Here is an 18,802-nt window from a genome sequence, read left to right as displayed (position 1 = left end):
TAAATGAGTGAAATTAGGAACTCAAAGATTAAAGTCAGCTCCTGTTTTGTTTTTCGAATTTGTTTAATGGCAATAAGCCAATAAAAACACACCCAGAAGAAAAAGATTTATTATTTCAAGCTTTAATAATTATATATATATATATATATATATATATATATATATATATATATATATATATATATATATATAAAATTCCCCAAAGGAAAAGCAAGTGAAACCATATTACCAAATATAACCAATTTTCTTTCTTATTTTTTTTTTTTACACATTTCAAATGTCATAGCAAAATTCAATCAAATTCCATAAAAATTACACAATTCAAATTGATGGAATTTTGTTATGAAATTTAAATGCTTAAATGGGTCATGACATGCCTTTTTTTTTTAATTATTATTATATGTTTCTTGAAGTTCAATTATAAAATTAATAAAATATATTATAATATATTTTATATTATTATATATTATATAATATGACCCTTTGTCAGAAATGCTCCGTTTTGGTGCAGCTTCTCCTTCAAGACAGTAAACGCTGACTGTTATTATTTGCTCTCTTCTCTTGACTGACCGTCTCTCTCTTTGCCATCTCACTGCTCACCACTACTGGTCAGGGCTACGGAAGTAATAAGGTAAAGAGGCGTTGATGTGTTGTTGTGGAAGTGGTTAAATGCAAATATCTATCACAGTGTGACATCACAATGTGGAGAAAGTAGAAAATGTTAAATGGTCTGGAAAAAAACGAGTCATGTTGGCAGCTTTGTTTCAACAAATTCTTTTTTTTTGCAGTAAGGAGGCAGTTTTGAGTTCTGAAACTTACAGAATGTTTTTATAGTACAATCACCTCATATATGTCAAAAGAGCAATGGAAATTTGATTCCTCATGTCATGACCCTTTTAAATCTTAAAAATAGGCTAAAATATTTGTATGGGGGTATGTGGCATTCTGAGATTACCTCTTTCATATAAACAAGACCAAATAATGCACATGACAAAATAATACTCTTAAAACATTAGCAATAAATATCATACTGAAGCTTGCCATATCAGCACATGTAAAGAAATCAGTTTTAAATGTCTCAGCACCCAAATTAATTTCATTATACAGTTCATACACGTTAACCCACATCCGCTGCAGTGGCATATGATAAATTAGGAACTTCCGCATTTAAAGATGCTGCTCAAGACTAATGCAAAGCGGCAAACCTAAAATACATATTGAAATCTGCAAAGGGTACATTTCTGTGCAAAGGACTAGTGGGTTCAGTCTAATTTTGTTGGGCTGACCACAACAAACAGTTTTTTGGGGAATGGCCCCAGTCCATCAAATTATTTATGTTTGAACTATTAAAAAAGTGAGTCAGTAGGTAATTACTGTTATTACCATTTCAGTAATTCTTTAAAAGGTCATAAAAGCATAGGTAAGTGTAGCTGTACTTTACTTTTTGTTATCTGTTGAAGTGGTTCTCAAGTGTTTTTGCCTCAGGAACCAGATTTTACTTTGGACATCAAGTGGCCCATACCATTCAAAAGTTAAAAAAAGGCCATCAAACATTCAAATGTATTTATATTACCATAAACGGCATAGGCCCAACATGCAAAATGTATTACTATTAAAATTGAAAATTTTGGTTTTCTGAATGACTCTTAAATGTATTTTCTCTCTTAAGTGGTTCCATGTTGGCATCTGCCTAATTGGCTAGGTTCTACCAAGTGACATATGCATTTGTGCCCAAAACCATAGAGTTTGATTGGCCACATGGCCTTTGACATCATCAACAAAAGCAGTGTTTTTTCGTCTTTTAAAAAAAAAAAAATTATAAGCCTATTTGTTTTGATATCCTAATGATGCATAATTATATTGATAGTTGCATATTATCATTTGCATTTAGCATTGCTTTTTCCCTGGTGTCCGCGATTCTTTCAGAACAGACCTGCAATTTATTTTTGTGTCACAACCTACCCGTTGAGAACCACTGGCCTACACACAATACTACACACAAGTTTAACTGTGCAAAAAAGTTGTGCTCTGCCTTTCTCTTCAGCTGTGGGTTGTTCCAGTATGAATTACTGTAGCAGTCCTAAGTGAAGCTTGGTCAATTTTTACAGCAGTCAGCAGGCTCATTACAAGAATACACAGGAGAGGACTGTTGGCGACTGTAGTTCCCTTTTTCATTGTGCCTAGTGGTTCTACTGTATTGCATGCATGAAGAGTGCAAGCTCTCAGAGAAGGCTGCTGTGCAGATGCTCAGTCTTCATGCGGTTTTCCTTTGGGTTTCCTCCTGAGTGATACCCCATGATTGCGAGACCTGGATTTGCTTATAGGATAAATCCTGTTGGCCATTTAAAGAGCAATGTCAGTCCATGAGTACTAAAAATGTGTACATTTTAAATATTAATAAACCTTGCATATAGCAAACAAAAATGGAAGGATCTTTTTGAAAACAGCAAGCGCTCATCTGATTGGCTGTCTTTACGCAACTTCCAGGTGTCAGGGTGAATGACTTATTTTCAGTTAGGGAAACAAAGTCATGATAAAATTTACTCTGGCTGTCTAAATGGTCTGCCCACACCCAGAATTAGCTACAAATTGGACTGGACTTTATGACAATATTAATCACACATTGAAAAAAGAGGCAATGATTGACTTATATACTTCTCCATTTCATGGTACATGCAGTAACTTTAAGTGTTCCCCACCTGCGCTGATAGAGGTAAATGAGGAAGACGACATCATCTCTGAAGCAGGCCAGCTGATGGGGTCCAGGGGTAGTTATTATTCCACTGAACACATCACTGATGAATGTGTTCAAGCCCTGAGAATAAAAAGTAAACCAGCATTGTGACAAGTCTGATTACATGAGAATATTATTGAGTGTGTGATATGGTTGCATGTAATGCTTATTGTTTATCTATTTTGGATGCGAGTGGTCTCTTTATATAATGTTGTAAATAAGACTTTCTAACCAAGCACAAACTGATAAAACATAGAAAATAATGTAAATTGGTATTCCCCCAAGAAAACAGTTAACTGTTTTAATATAAAAAATAATAATATTTAAATGGATCATATTTATACATTTTGTTATATGTTTTTCCCTGAGGACCATTATGAAGTTAGTCAAGTTAAGGTTTTATGTGTCAAAAAGTGTAATTTTCCACCTTCTCCCTGACCCTTAGAATTAGATGGGTCATTTATTTGAGCTTTTGGACGCTGCCACGTGGAATCAGCATTTCCATGGGAACCCTGATTGTTTCCATGGGAACGCTGATCATGCCATCTGCTGGGCTGTTCAACTGTTCCTCTGCTATTGGGTCCCTTTGTCTCGATCTTGCTCTCTGACAGAACAATCCAGCCATGGTGGACCCAGCTCACCTCTGTCGTACAACAGCTCCGGCAGTCTCCCGATACTGAACTCACCCAGAAACGCTCTCACCATCTCCGGTGATTCCCCAGCTTTCTGGACGCTTTGAGCCCTGCACCAATCCTCCAGCCCCGTTCTCAGGTGAGGCGGACTCTTGTTGCACCTTTCTTAAACAATGTGCCATGTACTTCTCGTTGCATCCCTCTGCTTTTCTGTCAGAGTTAATGAAGGAGGTATACGTCATCACACTCCTCAACGGAAGGGCCGATGTTTGGGGAACCACCATGTGGGACAAGGGACTTTGCTGTTGAACATCATTCCTAGAATTCGCCACAGAGCTCAACCGAGTGTTCGATCCAGCCCTGCTGCAGTGTGGATCAGCCAGTTATGCTCTTTATGCATTGGCAGGATTCCAGAGCCAAAGAGAACGTTACGGATGTCACTGTGGTCTCCAAGTGGCAAGGTCTGATGGTCCAGTTTGACGAACCTGTCACCACCCAGAGGAGGAGGAGGAGCCGGGCACATGCTCCCCTCCAACTGCCAGCATCCATGGCCAGGGAGGTCGTTTCTCTGCCACTATCAGTGTCCATGGCCACAAAGGCCATCTGTCTGCCACTGCCATTGGCCACAGAGGTCGTTATCCCTTCCCTGCTAGCGCTCAAGGCATGGAGGCCATTACCCTGCCACTGCCAGCGCCACGGAGGCCTTTCCCCTTCCCTGCTAGCACTCAAGCCACGAAGGCCGTTCTCCTGCTGCTACCAGCATCCATGGCCAAGGAGGCCATTTCCCAGACACTGCTAGTGCTCGCGGCAACAGAGGCTGTTCTCCTGCCACTGCTAGTGCCCACGGTCATGAGGCCATTCCCCTGCTGGGAGGTCGTATCCCTGTCATATCCTGTGCTCACAGCCATGGAGGCTTTTTCCCTGTCCCTTTCGGTGCCTATGGCCATGAATGTTGTTTATTATCTGTGCTCACGACCAAGGAGGTTGTTCCCTTGCCAGTGCCAACAACCACAGAGGTCATTCCCCTGTCACTGCTTGTGCTCACAGCCACTGAGGCTGTTCCCCCGTCCATATCGGTCCTCACTGCTTTGAGGCTGTTCCCCAGTCCATGTCGGTGCCCACGGCCACAGAGGTTGTTTTCCTGTTACTGCCTGTGCTTACGACCAAGGAGGTTCTTCCCTTGTCAGTGCCCACAACCACGGAGGTCATTCCCATGTCACTGCCTGTGCTCACAGCCATGGAGGCCTTCCACAGTCCATGTCGGTCCTCACAGCCAAGGAGGCTGTTCCCCAGTCCATGTCGGTCTTCACAGCCACAGAGGTAGTTCACCAGTCCCTGCCAGTCCTCAAGCCACAGATGCTGTTCCCCAGTCCATGACAGTCCTCCCAGCCATGGAGGCCATTCGCCAGTCTCTGTCGGTGCTCACGGCCACGATGCCATTCCCCAGTCTCTGCCTGTCCTGACAGCCACAGAGGCCGTTCCCCAGTCCATGACGGTCCTCACAGCCATGGAGGACCGTGCTGGAGTGGTGGTGGCGTAGTGGGCTAAAGCACATAACTGGTAATCAGAAGGTCGCTGGTTCGATCCCCACAGCCACCACCATTGTGTCCTTGAGCAAGGCACTTAACTCCAGCTTGCTCCAGGGGGATTGTCCCTGTAATAAGTGCACTGTAAGTCGCTTTTGATAAAAGCGTCTGCCAAATGCATAAATGTAAATGTAAATGTAAATGGCTGTTCCCCAGTCCATGTCGGTCCTCACAGCCATGGAGGCTGCTCCCTAGTCCATGTCGGTCCTCAAGGCCATGGAGGCCATTCCCTAGTATCTGTCGGTGCTCATGGCCATGATGCCATTCCACCATACCTGCGAGTTCTCACAGCCACAGAGGCTGTTCCCCAGTCCTCACAGCCACGGAGGCTGTTCCTCAGTCCATGTCAGTCCTCACAGCCATGGAGGCTGCTCCATAGTCCATGTCTGTCCTCATGTCTCTGCTGGTGCTCACGGCCACGATGCCATTCCCCAGTCTCTGCCAGTGCTCACAGCCACAGAGGCCGTTCCCCAGTCTCTTTGACCCCTGTCCAGCGGCTGCTGCCCAGTACTCTGTCCCCTCTGCCCTGAGGCCACCAGACCCCACCTCTGCCCTAAGACCTCCTCCCAGACCTTCAGACCACACCCCTTTACTTAAACACCCTCACTGGTTTCAGTCCCTTTTTGTTGTGTTTTTGTTTTTTGTAATGCACATTTCTTCATCCCCTTGGGGGGTTGGGTGGGCGTAATATCATGGTTCAGTCACCTTGTCAGGTTGGGGTTTTGTCTGATGGGACTATGACATCATGTTCTGCCTTGTGTTTGTTGTCCTGTCTTTGTGTTGAGAGCACGGGTCCGGGTGTGAGTTACTGCCGTGCACTCTTCAGTCGGCCTTAGAGCATGGTGCATGTATCATGACTTCCTGTATTGTTTGGTGTCGGTCTGTGTCAGGATCCGGACACTCATGCTCCATGTTCTGTTTGTTTTGTTCAAATTGTGATGATATTTTCTCCCTCATGTGTTTCAGGTGCCACTGCCACATGGAATCAGCATTTCACAACGCTGATCATGCCAACTCTCAGCTAGCTTGTGGCACCTGTCCATTGTTTATTCCTGTCTATTTGAATCCCCTTGTGTGTCATGTTCTATGCTGGATTGTTGAATGTAGTTGAATGTGTTTAGGGTTGAAGTGTGTTTGATGTGAAGTAACTTCCTCACTCTGTCTCCCTAGTTGGTCCTGTCTTGTGTATCTGCTTGGTTGCCCATCTCTGCCCACGTATCGGGAGTGTGGTTACCTTCCAGCTTGCTGTATGCTTGTTCTCTGCACTCATAACTCTTAAACAGAGGATTCTTTGTCTCTTCCCGCATGTCTGGAATGTGATTACCTTCAAATCAGCTGGGTGTTATTCTCTGCACCTCACTGCGCTTCTACGGAGGATTCCTACGGATCTGCTCCTGACTTCCTCAACACACACACTTGAACACTATGAACACACTCTTCACAGATCTGCCCATTGTGCAATTATGCATTCACAAGACTCCTTACCTCTACTGCTGCCGCTGCCGGTGCCGGGATCCCCAGTCTTCCTCAGCACAGTTAACATTATCATTTATTGTAAATAAATCCTTTGAACTGTTCCTCTGCTTTTGGGTCCCTTTGTCTTGCGCTCACTCTCTGACATTAAGACCACACTGAAATAATCTGAAAAAAACACTCTTTCCTCAACCACAACATTTGTATCCTTTGGAAGGAGGTGCAGAGTTGTAGGTGCTACACACAATGAGGTTTGACAGACTTTCTTCAATATTATACCTCTCTGTGACTGCATGCAGGACAAGTTTCTGAATAGGTGTCATTGACGCAAACATATGGCTGGTCATGCGTTGATGTTTTCATCTATTTACATCACAAAGTTCAGAATGAACTGTTTCACCAGCTTAGTTGCACAAATGTCTCAATGCTAATGTAGCGCAATTAGCATGATTACTCAAGGATATGGTGTTGGAGTGATGGCTGCTGGAAATGGGGCCTGTTTACATTTGATCAAAAATGACTTTTTTCAAATAGTGATGGTGTTGTTTTTTACATCAGTAATGTCCTGACTATACTTTGTGATCAGTTGACAGCCACTTTGGTGAATTAAAGTACCAATTTCTTTCCATAAAGATCAATATCTGTATGTATATACAGTAATGTACATAATCTGTATAATAATGTACAGATTTAGCTGTTTCTGAAGGAAATTTGTACTTTAATTCACCAAGTACATAGTACATTCCTTTGATCAGGGTGGAAAGTTTCACCTCCATAGATGTGATCGATCGACGTATTTCTGCGAGGCCTTCGATGTCAGTCGAGATTTTTGTTAGTGCTGCATAAATAGTTGAAATAACCTACATCATGAAGCTTGCTGCTTTCACTATCGACTGGACCTCTGCCATTTTGATCCAGCGAGGCGTCCGACATGTGAGAATGCAAGTGCTTTTTAATGTCCCCACAGCCCAATGATTTCAATTTTTTTGACATCCTGCCCTCCCAGCACAGTTTAACAAACAAAATTATTACAGTTATCACTGGTTAATATTGGTTAAAAGGATAATTGTAGCAAATTTTAAGCAGAGCTTGCATCTAAGCAACAACCCTCACATAGTGTCACGTGACTCCTTAATCCTGTTATTTCAAAAGATAACAGAAACATTTATTTCTCATTAAATTACCCCTTTAACCTACCTTATACATTAAGATGGACATCTGTAGGTGAGCCACTGATTTTAACTGTGGAGAAAAGCAAAAGACATTGAGGAGGATTCTGAAGAAACAGCAAAGAACAAAGATGAAATGAAACTCTACATGGCTCAAGCTGATAGGTTCTTTGAACTTGCTTGCTCACACTTTGACATGTGATGTTTTGAGCCAATCAGCTCTTGTGGTGTAAGCTGATAGGCCCTTTGACATGTAATTTGTCAGACAATTTGAGTTCACTCTCTGTCTAGCGTTTAAATCAAGGCCGTAACCATGTATTTAACATTTGGGGGGACCAAACCATTTTGGGGGAACGGGGTCACGGGTGTTGAGGTCACAAATATAATGGTACTCGGTCCTTTAAAATAGTAAAGTCAATGAAATTATAATTTTCTGAATAAAGGCTTTAAATATGTTAAATGTGACCAAAATTTGACCATTTTTTTGTTTTATAAGATATGTTTTTTTTTTATGTTCACACAGTACAAATCAAACACTGTATCTGCATTGCTAGCGATATGCCAGTTTCAATCATCTTTTCTTTCTTTTTTGTGCTGTATCAAAGAAAAGACAAATATAATTTGAATTTCTTATTACTGGTGTATTTGAAAAATGGCATGACTGTCAGCTGGCTAGCAAAAAGAAAAAAAGAAAAATTATTTACTGTCCTCAAATTGTGCCATAAAAATACTACAAAAGTAGTCCATACAACACTAAGCTTTTCTATGGCCCCAGAAAGTAATTTGGCCCCAGTAATCATTTGGACTACTGTTATATAATAATGCTTTAAAGTATTTGACTTTTATGAAGCTTGACAGCTCCTGCTCACCATACACTGATATTTTATGGAATAGAGCTGCTTAAAATATCTGTTTTTATGTTCCAAGAACAAATAACAGCATATGGGTTTAAGTAAAAGTACATTTTCCATTTTTAGGTGAACTACTCCTATAACTGCTGGCTCATTTTTTAAGCACAGACTTGACAATGACATACTTAAATTTTAAGTATATTTACTATTTATTTTTAAAAATAAAACGGTATCCTATAAAAAGAAGACTCTTAGGAGATGCTGTACAAAATTCATAATTATTTAAAGACATAAAGAAATTATTTAGAAAATCTAAAATAGATAGTTAATGATTACCTAATAATATTTGCAATAAAATTACATGACACTAGTCTGTACTTGTCACAACCATAAAACTCAATGGAAGCCACAAATCACAGGTCTAATATTCTAGTTCTAATCTGAGGTTGATAATGGTCTACTTTGTGTTTTATTGATAATTTTCTAAAATGCTCCTTCAAAAACCTGCCAGATTACCACATTCATTCAATCCCTTTACAATGTACACACATTCACTCTTAGTCTTAAGCCTGATTAGCTGAAAAATGCTCCGTTAATGTTTTCATGTTCACAATTATGAATGACATTTGAATCATGTACTGTACTTTACTTTTTTCAATTCAAAACGTGTCAATTTTGTCAAATGGTGAATAGTTTACACTCTTGGAAATTACATTTGAATCATAAAACAGTGGTCAAATTTTGCATGTTTAGGTAGATACTTTCATCTCACACGACACAAACACTCTTAACCAGAACTGCTTACTGATGCGCGCCGCTGGAATAATCCATGAGGTTCCCACTTAGCATCTTAAACTTGAGTTTTGTGACTCCTGCCTTCATCAATTTGATTGGCTATCTCAAATGAAATTGACGTGTGGTGTTAGACTATTGAGCATGCTAAACATGTAACTTTTTTAAACCTTTATGTTATTCCTGCAACAACTTAATGACAACTAGACGGTGATGCATCATAGATTGCAGTAGAACAGCAAGGACATTAATTATGGGGCAATCTGGCCATATCTGATTATTGGGGGGCTTGTATATTACAGTTATAGCCCTGGATAAATTGCTCAGTATTGCACATAAGGCAGCTTCACTGCAGCGCTGCAAAAGTTTTTCTCTGAAAATGCTATTTGCTAATGAGGTTGTTGGGGTTTCTTCTGTCAGCAATCTATATATTTTTTTTTGCCTAATGACTCATGAAAGCACGTTTTTAATCAAGGTAAGCCTTAGAAAAATCTGGCACTACCACACATAGTTATCTTAGATCATTTCATATATAGCTAGGCTGTCACTAGTTAAATAAGCTCTGGGCTTGCCTGGTCCAGGCACACATTTTGAGACAGGTCACTAGCTGTTTAAGCCATTTGGCCAAGCTGACCCAGGCACACATAGCTATTCAGTTCATTAGTGTTACACCATTCAGCCAAGCTGGTCCAGCCACACTTAGCTAGTAAACACTCGATGCACATGGATCTTCAGTGCACCACATTTTACATTTACATTTAGATTTATGCATTTGGCAGACGCTTTTATACAAAGCGACTTACAGAGCCCTTATTACAGGGACAATCCCCCTGGAGCAACCTGGAGTTAAGTGCCTTGCTCAAGGACACAATGGTGGTGGCTGTGGGGCTCGAACCAGCATCCTTCTGGTTCTTAGACCACTACACCACCACCACTCCACAGGAGTACCAGGAGTACATACTGTGAGTCTTGGCAGTAGATCTGCATTGCTGGAGGTTTGTGACATGCATTGTGTCTGTGCAGATTTCCTGCTTTGTTGGGGGATTGTATGTATTTATAATGGTGCAGCAGCAACATTTCCAAATGCTTAACTCAATACATCTGTGTATGTTCTAGCAATAGCAAGTTTCAGTACTTGCTCTGAAGCAGCAGCAGCAGAGTAGCAGGTCGAGTCTGCCAAGACCAAATCCTATCAACACGTCACACCCATATTAACATGCAAAATCATTCCGAGGGTTGTCATGAATGAACTGTGGCTGAGCTGTATTTTGATGGCTGGTCAAAACACAAACCTTGTAATTGATGAACAGCTGAGGGACCATCGACAGAAATCCAAAAGCATAAACACCTGAATGTTAAAAGAAATTAAAAACTATTATTTTACTTAATTTCTAAGTAAATACATTTTCATTTAGAACAGTCACAGTACTTTTGTTAACATGCATATTTCAGCTCTTACCACTAATAAGGCCACTGGTTATCCAAGAGTACCAACTATTGAGAGTATACAACACAATGATACATAAATACATTTATATGTTGACATTAAATTAGAATAATGAACAAAATAATAAGCATCCATAATGAAATTATAGTTGACCATTAAATGTTACCTTTTATTTTGGAGATATAAGTATGAGTATACAGCCCCACTGATACACAATGGATAAATCAGACATGACAAGAACTTCATGGCCTGTAAATGTGAAGACAATGCCCAGTTGAAACTTCAACAGCTTGATCGGTTGCACACAAATATCCTCATACAACCAGAAAACCAGTAAATGGATGAGATGAAATATATTAAAGCACCTTTGGATGGGTTATAATGAGTTCAACAGTAATGCAAACAAATATTTGGCACCTATGTATTATAGGTTATACCTTAGAATCATACTCTTCTGTTGCTCGCTCAAAATCATCCATTCTTTCATCCTTCAAGGAAACAACTCAGAATGAGTAAGACATGTAGTACAGTTCTCAAAAATGTCACACTATTATTACTGAGAATAAGTAATAAATACTTACATGAAATTTATGTGAAAGTGCTATGACCTTATTGACTTTCCATAACTACAAAGTTAAGAGGTATAAAATGCTTTTTTTACAAGAACAAATAATACAGGAGGATAATTCATATTTAACAAATTTGAAGTTAATTGCTAGCAGTTCAAAATGAGAACATGGAAACTATTTTGGTACCTCAATCAGAGCTGCAATCCCACTGGGCAGTAGAATGAGCCAGCTAGATTTCTCTTCTAGTAGATGGAGGAATATTACAATGGTGCTAAAACATCTCCAAAGAACTGCAGAGACACAGAGAAGCATGTGTTAATAGCTTGACACTTTTTCCCATATGAGACACTTTAACATACAGCAGGTAGAGAATTTATAATGTACCTGATCTCTTAGAAATGCCTGCTAAACTCTTCTTCTCTCGCCAGAACTTTATGTCATTCTTGAAGGCAAAGACTTCAAATGAAAGCTGCAAAATAAAGTATTCTGATAGTAATATGTTTTTTTTTTTGTATAGCTGCATACACATTAAGAATAATAAGCACACAAATCCCGGATTCAAAAAACATTTTACATGGAATGCAGGCACGAGAACAGACAAAGCCAAGACATGCAGCCCACTATCAACAAACATGGATTTAATTTCATCAAGGTTCTTCTCTGAAAATCCTGTAAGAGAAAAAAAGTGTAGAAAAACGTTCATTTGATTAGAACTGAATTAAACATTATACTTGAGAATCTAATCATTGAATTACTGTCTTATTTGATACATGCAATGCTGTTGAGTTACTCACCAAAATGTTTGAGTGAGTATATGACACCTTGTATGTGGATCCATATTCTAAATTTGCGTAAGGTAATGGTATCAAATGATATTGTCAGCGGGACAGCTTTTGTGGTGCTGTTTATCTCCTGTGTAATTTATAACATGTTAAAGTGCATTCATATATCAAATGCATATAAAAATTAAACAAAGCATCTCAAAACTGCCATGATTGAACAAATATACATACTATTAAGTCCTTCATTCGTGTTCTTAGTTCATCGACCAGCAAAAGAGGCAGATACAATTTCCTTTTTTCCTTTTTTCCAACTTCAACTCTGAGGAAATAATTACAATTGAAAAATGTTGTACTTCTTCTACATTGGAGGTATTATACTCATATGTTTTCAGATCTTTTTCAGTTTAATACCAGTGAACTTTGGAACAAGAGTACTTATGTAACTCTGTAACTGATATTATGGTCACTTACATCTGAACTGGTTTAAAGAACTCACATTTTCATATAGCTGTGCAGGTCGCTTGGCACTGCAGCACTGCTGAATGTGAAGTCCTCATTCATTAAGTTCAAGGTAAGTTGTGATCTCCAGTATGAAACAATCTGCTTCTTCTCTAGTGCCTTTAGAAAGCAGACAAAACAGGAAAATATCTACATTTAAGTCGTCCCTCCATATCTATCACATTGCATTTGTATGGACTGATATGGATTGTGTAGTTATGTTAAATACATTCAAACAGGAGAGTAGGATCAAACATTTTGAGTGCAGGTTTTGAATTCCTGAAAAGAGTGAGCTAATCTTAACGGTACATTATAATGTTTTTTCAGATTAACAATTTTATTGATTCTCATAAATAAACACAGAAAAACAAAACATATATACACAGAATCAATCTTAACCCCCACTATTACCCCTCTAATTCCCCAACCCCACCCTGGCCCCCAGGTCGCAATCCCGGAGCCGGATTCTACGTTTCACGGCAGTATCCTGGTGAAATGAACTCTAGGTGCTACAACTGAGCGTCTTATTTACTTTCACACATTTCATGACTACAACGACTGCTTATGATTTTATAAACATGTGTGTTTTGCACTTTTACTCACACACTGCGATATTATGATATCGAAACTTTTACAAAAATGCTTAATTTGAAAAATTTCAAATGATTACAGACTCACCTAAATTTAAACTTATTCTAATGTGATTAGCTCCCTTATAAAGTGTTGGATTTTCGACTCAGAAGTCATGCATTTAAGCTGACGCATTAGACGAAAGTGTCAAAAAAGCCAGATGAAATTATATGGTTGCTCTAGACATTGATTCTGTGTGTATATATATATATATATTGTTTTTCTGTGTTTATTTATGAGAATCAATACAATTGTTAATCTAAAAGGTTTAGTTCATTCTTTGAGACAAGGTTTATTTTTATACATAAAGAATTCACGAGTGAACTGTTTCATATAGTCCTGTAGCACTAAACAGATTTGGCATGCTGTCCATTACAGAGGGGCTCAAGGACAGGACTGGGCTTCAGCTCAGAGATCAAAAGAAAGACAGTTTTGAAATAATAATTGTTTATATGTGAAATATAAAGGTGGAGGGATGCCACACAAATCTTCACCGGTATGGAAGCAGACGCTTATTTATCCTTGGGATATGATTGGCAGGCCTAGATGCACATGTTGCTCCCAAACTTACGATTGGAACATAATTTATATATAAAGAACTCAAGATTGATTTAGTTCCTGATTAGTCTAACCATTCTTGAACCAGCAGAGCCTTGAGTCTGCACTTAGATTGGGTCATGCCAGTGTTTTGCACTTGCCCTGATACAATAGAGCTGTTCAAGTTGTAATCCTAAAACCAGGATGACAATTATCATTCCTGACAATGGGTTTATCTGGAATTTCTATTGGGTTTTTATAATGGCCACTTTTCGTTTAGGAGCAAAGTAAGCTTTCAAGGCCCTGATGCTGGCATATAAAACAGTCACTGGGTCTGCTCCAGCATACCTAAAAACATTTATGCAGAGCTACGTTCCCACCAGAAGCCTGCGGTCGGCTAAGGAACGTCGCCTTGTCGTACCAAAACAAAGAGGCACCAAAACACTTTCCCGGACTTTCAGTTTCATCATACCACGGTGGTGGAATGACCTTCCCAACTCAATCCGGGAAGCTAACTCACTCTCTATCTTCAAAAAACGTCTAAAAACACATCTTTTCCAAAAGCACTTAACCGGTCACTAAGAAAAAAAAAAGAGAAAAAAAAAAATAAAAATTTACATTTCTTGTTGCACTTAAATCTGTTTTGTATACTATTCTGATGATAGTGAAACTTTGTAATATGGCACTTTTTGTACCACTGTCTCCCTAAGATGATTCGCTGATGTTCCTCCTCTTTTGTAAGTCGCTTTGGATAAAAGCGTCTACCAAATGAATAAATGTAAATGTAAATGAATAAATGTAAGCTCTATGGTTAAAATAACTCCAGATCTAATTTTAAAAGTAAATCCAAAACTGCCATCCTAAGAAAAGCTTTAGAAATTCTAGAGGGAACACATGGCAAATTAGTCTTCCAAGCTGGCCTACAAATTGACCTAATGGCTGAACAGCTCAATAATGATGGTGACTTACATTGTTAAATGTACATTTATGTCACTATACTGTGCAATATGTTACCCTAACATTAAAAAAAGAGTGCTGGAGTGACAGTAAATTTGGCACTTTTCTTTTTTCTGACTGCCATAATCCATATTTCTTATTTTTTATTTTTGACTTTTGGAAAGTCATGAAAATAAAGAGTGGATTTTACTTTTGCTGTTGGAGCAAATGGGAATATATATTTGCTATGATCTTCCATTTACTTCTAAAGAGGTTTACCCCACTATAGTTTAATTATGTGGTCCAAAGCTGGAAATGTGTAAAGGGTCCATACCTCAGGGGTGTCTTTAGTTGTGGTGCCAGCAGACTGAAGTGGGATCATCTGAGAGGTGAGACGGGTCACAAGCCGCACATGTCTGCTGTCTTTCCAAGGTAAGACTCCACTCTTGTGTACAAACACTACAGCATGGACTGTCCCATTATTATGAGTCATCTTAGGAAGTGTGACACTCACCTTTCTATAATCACAACACAACAATATACTTGATTTATTCAACACAAACAGCTATTTGAGCAATCATGTAATGTATTTTCAGTATTTACATGTCCCAAAAAAAAAGGATGCTAGATGTTTACTCAAAACTAACTCTTCACTTTTCTAGAAATGTTTTGCTTTTAAAGTATTATGTTTGAACTTCCCCTTAAGTTCACATAGATTTAGTTCATAACAAACTCTGTTCATCTAACCTTTGACAACCATAAAATGTCTAAATACTTGATGTCAAAATTTCTAACAGTATTTACGCATCTATTTTTTTTATGATTCAAATCTAACATTTTGCAGTCTTACTTTAAAATTAATGCTACTTGGTTTGATATTTTGCTTTCTTATGTAAACACACACACACATTTTTAAGTGGCGCTTTAATGTACAAATACTGTTGAGGCCACTTGTACATGGTACTGAATGATTGTTATATTCATATTGTGGTGTTCTCATGATAATCCAAGGTACTTTAAAGGGACCCCAAAAAATTCTCTCATCACTTACACACCCTCATGCCGTCCCAGATGTGCATGACTTTCTTTCTTCTGCAGAACACAAATTAAGATTTTTAGAAGAATATTTCAGCTCTCTAGGTCCATACAATACAAGTGAATGGTAACCAGCACTTTTAAGCTCCAAAAAGCACACAAAGGCAGCATAAAAGCAATCCATAAGACTCCAGTTGTTAAATCCATGTCTTCAGATGTGATATGATAGGTGTGGATGAGAAACAGATCTATATTTATGTAAATGTTTACTATAAATTCTCCTCCCTGCCCAGTAGGTGGCGATATGCATTAAGAATGTGAATTGCCAAAAAACATAAGAAGAAGAATGTGGAAGTGAAAGTGGAAATGTATCTACAGAGCTGAGATGTTCTTTTAAAGATCTTTGTGTTCTGCAGAAGATAGAAAGTCATACACATCTGGGATGGAATGAGGGGGAGTGAATGACGAGAGAATTTTCATTTTTGGGTGAACTGTCCCTTTAAATAATACCAATGCATTACCACTGTACTGTTCCAAAAACATAGTAATAAATTATGTTTTGTAAGAGAGACCTAAAACACTTAAATAATTGCAATGAATTTCGTATGATGCAACATTTGGGGCTAATTTTGATTTAGAATTAATTGATGTCAGAACATTTTATATAGGAATGTTCAACATCAAAATAGAGAAAAAGAATGTAAGTAACTGTTTCACCACATTTTTCTCTTTTACATGTTATTGATGTCTAAAATCATTAATGCAACAAATCTAACAAATCACAAAAAGGTTGACTTGCCTTTCAAACTTTGAGTTAATGTCAAATCTGTCCACTCTGAACAAAAGGTTGTGTCCAGCCTCATCACTGAGGTCCAGAGCAGAATAGATGCTGAGCTGTTGATTTCACAAGAGACATTTTCACATCACATGCCACAATATTATTTCCCAATACATTTAATCCCATTAAAGGAGTTGAGCTGTTCCTGTACTCTCACCTGCAGTCGAGGCTTGACAGTGAGGTAAGACGTCACGCAGTTGTCACCTATGGTGCTCTCACAGGGTTTGGTGTGAATGAAGCCGTATATGGCCCAGCACGTATGGAGGACGTACACCACCAACACACCAAAAATCACTTTGGTGTAAGACATCTTAAACTGAGACCCATTCTTGGGCTTAGAATAGCACGATGGGAACATCTTAACGCCAAATCGTTATCGTAAAGGGGATACAGCCAGGACAAAAGCCTTCAGAAATATCCCCAGTGCAGCATCACTTGTCTCGTTCCTTCATTCATTGTGCGCTCGCTCGCCGGTGGGAGAGATGATGATGTGCTGCATGTATTCCAGGAGCTGTGAAATCATTAGTGTAGCGTCGGATTGTTGTTGCAGTGAATCACAAGAGGCGTCATACCATCAGACCTCCAAAGACTGCAGCGGATATATTAAATTACCATTAATTTTACCAATACCAATGCACTCTAGAGGCGATGTGAGGATGTGGTAAAGGGTAGTCTCAGCCTCTCAGGAGTGTCCACTGTGGGAACGTTTAAGTGGCATGCCATATAGGCGGAGAGCGACACCCTGCGGCCGCTATGAGAACACGCGCGTGTGGATTTTCAAACAGAAGAACAATATCAAAAGCATATTTTTCCTTTTTTTATTTCCCCCAATGATACACACACACACACACACACACACACACACACACACACACACACACACACACACACACACACACACACACACACACACACAATTTATGTAAACAAAAAACAGTAGCTACACGATAGGGAGATTTCCAATAATATTTATTTTTAAAGAAATAAAAAATACATTAAGTATCAATTAAAATACGCTAAATATCTAATAATATTTTACATGAAACATAATTTTATTGTGATGTAATTTTACATTTTAAATACTACTACTACATTTGCAATTATAAATAAAACCTTGTTTTTACAAATCATTATCTTGATTTTTTATTCATTTGGGGACCAATCATTAAACGTCAGCCTAACTAAAAATAAATAAATACAATTTACAAATTAAAGAAACAAACAGAAATCGCAACAAGAATTTCCACAATATAACTAGAAACGCATATTTAGATTAATAAACTAATTTAAAGTATTTAAAGCCAAATATTCTAAAATACTTTAGAGAAAACATAACTTTATTGTTAAATATATATTTTAAACTGCATTAGTTTTTTTTGTAGACACAATGTTATACACTTGCATTTATTAATACAATCTTGCTTATTCAAATAATTATCTTTACTTTTTCCACTTTTTCCACTATGATTCATAAAGGGGAATGACACGTTGGGCATAACAACAAATAAATAAATACAATTTAAAATAAATACATAAACAGAAATTGCTTCAAGACTTATTTCCAAAATAATTATTTCATAATAAATCAATCCAAAATACTTGAAACCAAATTTTCAAGAATATTTTAGAGAAAATATGTATTTATTTATTTATATATTATTATTATTATTATTTTTTTATTGTGAAGTAAATTTAGATACTGCATTGAAAATATATTTCAGGTGCAATACAAGTTTAGATCAATCGCCGCATTTGTGGTATAATGTTGATTAATACAAAGAATTACTTAAACTCGTAGGGAATAATTTCGACTCGTCCGCTTCTATAAAAAATAAATCGAGGTGACATTGGGGAACTTATAATGGAAGTGAATGGGGCCAGATTTTTGGAGGGTTTAAAGGCAGAAATGTGAAGCTTATAATTTCATAAGTAGGGCCTACTTACATAATTTTTTTCTGTAAAGAAAACGTGTGTCATTTAAGCTGTAAAGTTGTTGAAATTCTTTACCAGGTTTACAGTGTCAAATCGTCAATGAAGTTGAAGTACAATTGGCTATAACTTTACACAGAAATGGTTAGTAAGTGATTTTATCACACTAAAATCACATTTTCATGCATATTGTTTATGTCTTGTGGCTACTTTTGAAACAATGATTCCATTTAAGAATTGGCCCCATTCACTTCCATTGTAGTGTCTCACTGTAACCCAAAGAAAAGTAGGGACACAAAATGAATTCCAGTGGAAATCAACATGATGCCACACATGCTTCTTCTTCTTCTTGTTTAATGGCGAT

General features: G+C 38.2%; 1 protein-coding gene across 1 annotated transcript; it reads right to left on the bottom strand.

Moving 5' to 3' along the window:
• Nucleotides 1–369: 369 nt before the first annotated feature.
• On the bottom strand, nt 370–17,143 carry LOC127658163 (lipid scramblase CLPTM1L-like). The gene is made up of 17 exons (XM_052147293.1): nt 16,667–17,143; nt 16,467–16,565; nt 14,971–15,150; nt 12,532–12,653; nt 12,267–12,354; nt 12,048–12,165; nt 11,828–11,922; nt 11,638–11,722; nt 11,440–11,543; nt 11,266–11,310; nt 11,122–11,172; nt 10,851–10,933; nt 10,697–10,731; nt 10,530–10,585; nt 7,623–7,667; nt 2,700–2,815; nt 370–2,332 (listed from the first exon to the last, which is right to left on the bottom strand). Exons 1-17 carry the CDS (start codon nt 16,865–16,867, stop codon nt 2,248–2,250), a joined length of 1,608 nt encoding a protein of 535 aa, XP_052003253.1. The 5' UTR covers nt 16,868–17,143; the 3' UTR covers nt 370–2,247.
• Nucleotides 17,144–18,802: the final 1,659 nt, after the last annotated feature.

This window comes from Xyrauchen texanus, chromosome 17 (genome assembly GCF_025860055.1).
Source record: "Xyrauchen texanus isolate HMW12.3.18 chromosome 17, RBS_HiC_50CHRs, whole genome shotgun sequence".
Classification (NCBI taxonomy): Eukaryota; Metazoa; Chordata; class Actinopteri; order Cypriniformes; family Catostomidae; genus Xyrauchen; species Xyrauchen texanus.
The sequence above is the reverse complement of the archived record's forward strand: the minus strand, read 5'-3'. Positions and strand labels throughout refer to the sequence as shown.

Coding starts and splice junctions, on each gene's coding strand:
- LOC127658163 (XM_052147293.1), bottom strand. CDS start 16,867: ATGTTCCCATCGTGCTATTCTAAGCCCAAGAATGGGTCTCAGTTTAAG. Junction 16,566..16,666: donor CTGTCAAGCCTCGACTGCAG/GTGAGAGTACAG, acceptor TGAAATCAACAG/CTCAGCATCTATTCTGCTCT. Junction 11,723..11,827: donor TTCTCGTGCCTGCATTCCAT/GTAAAATGTTTT, acceptor TTTATTTTGCAG/CTTTCATTTGAAGTCTTTGC.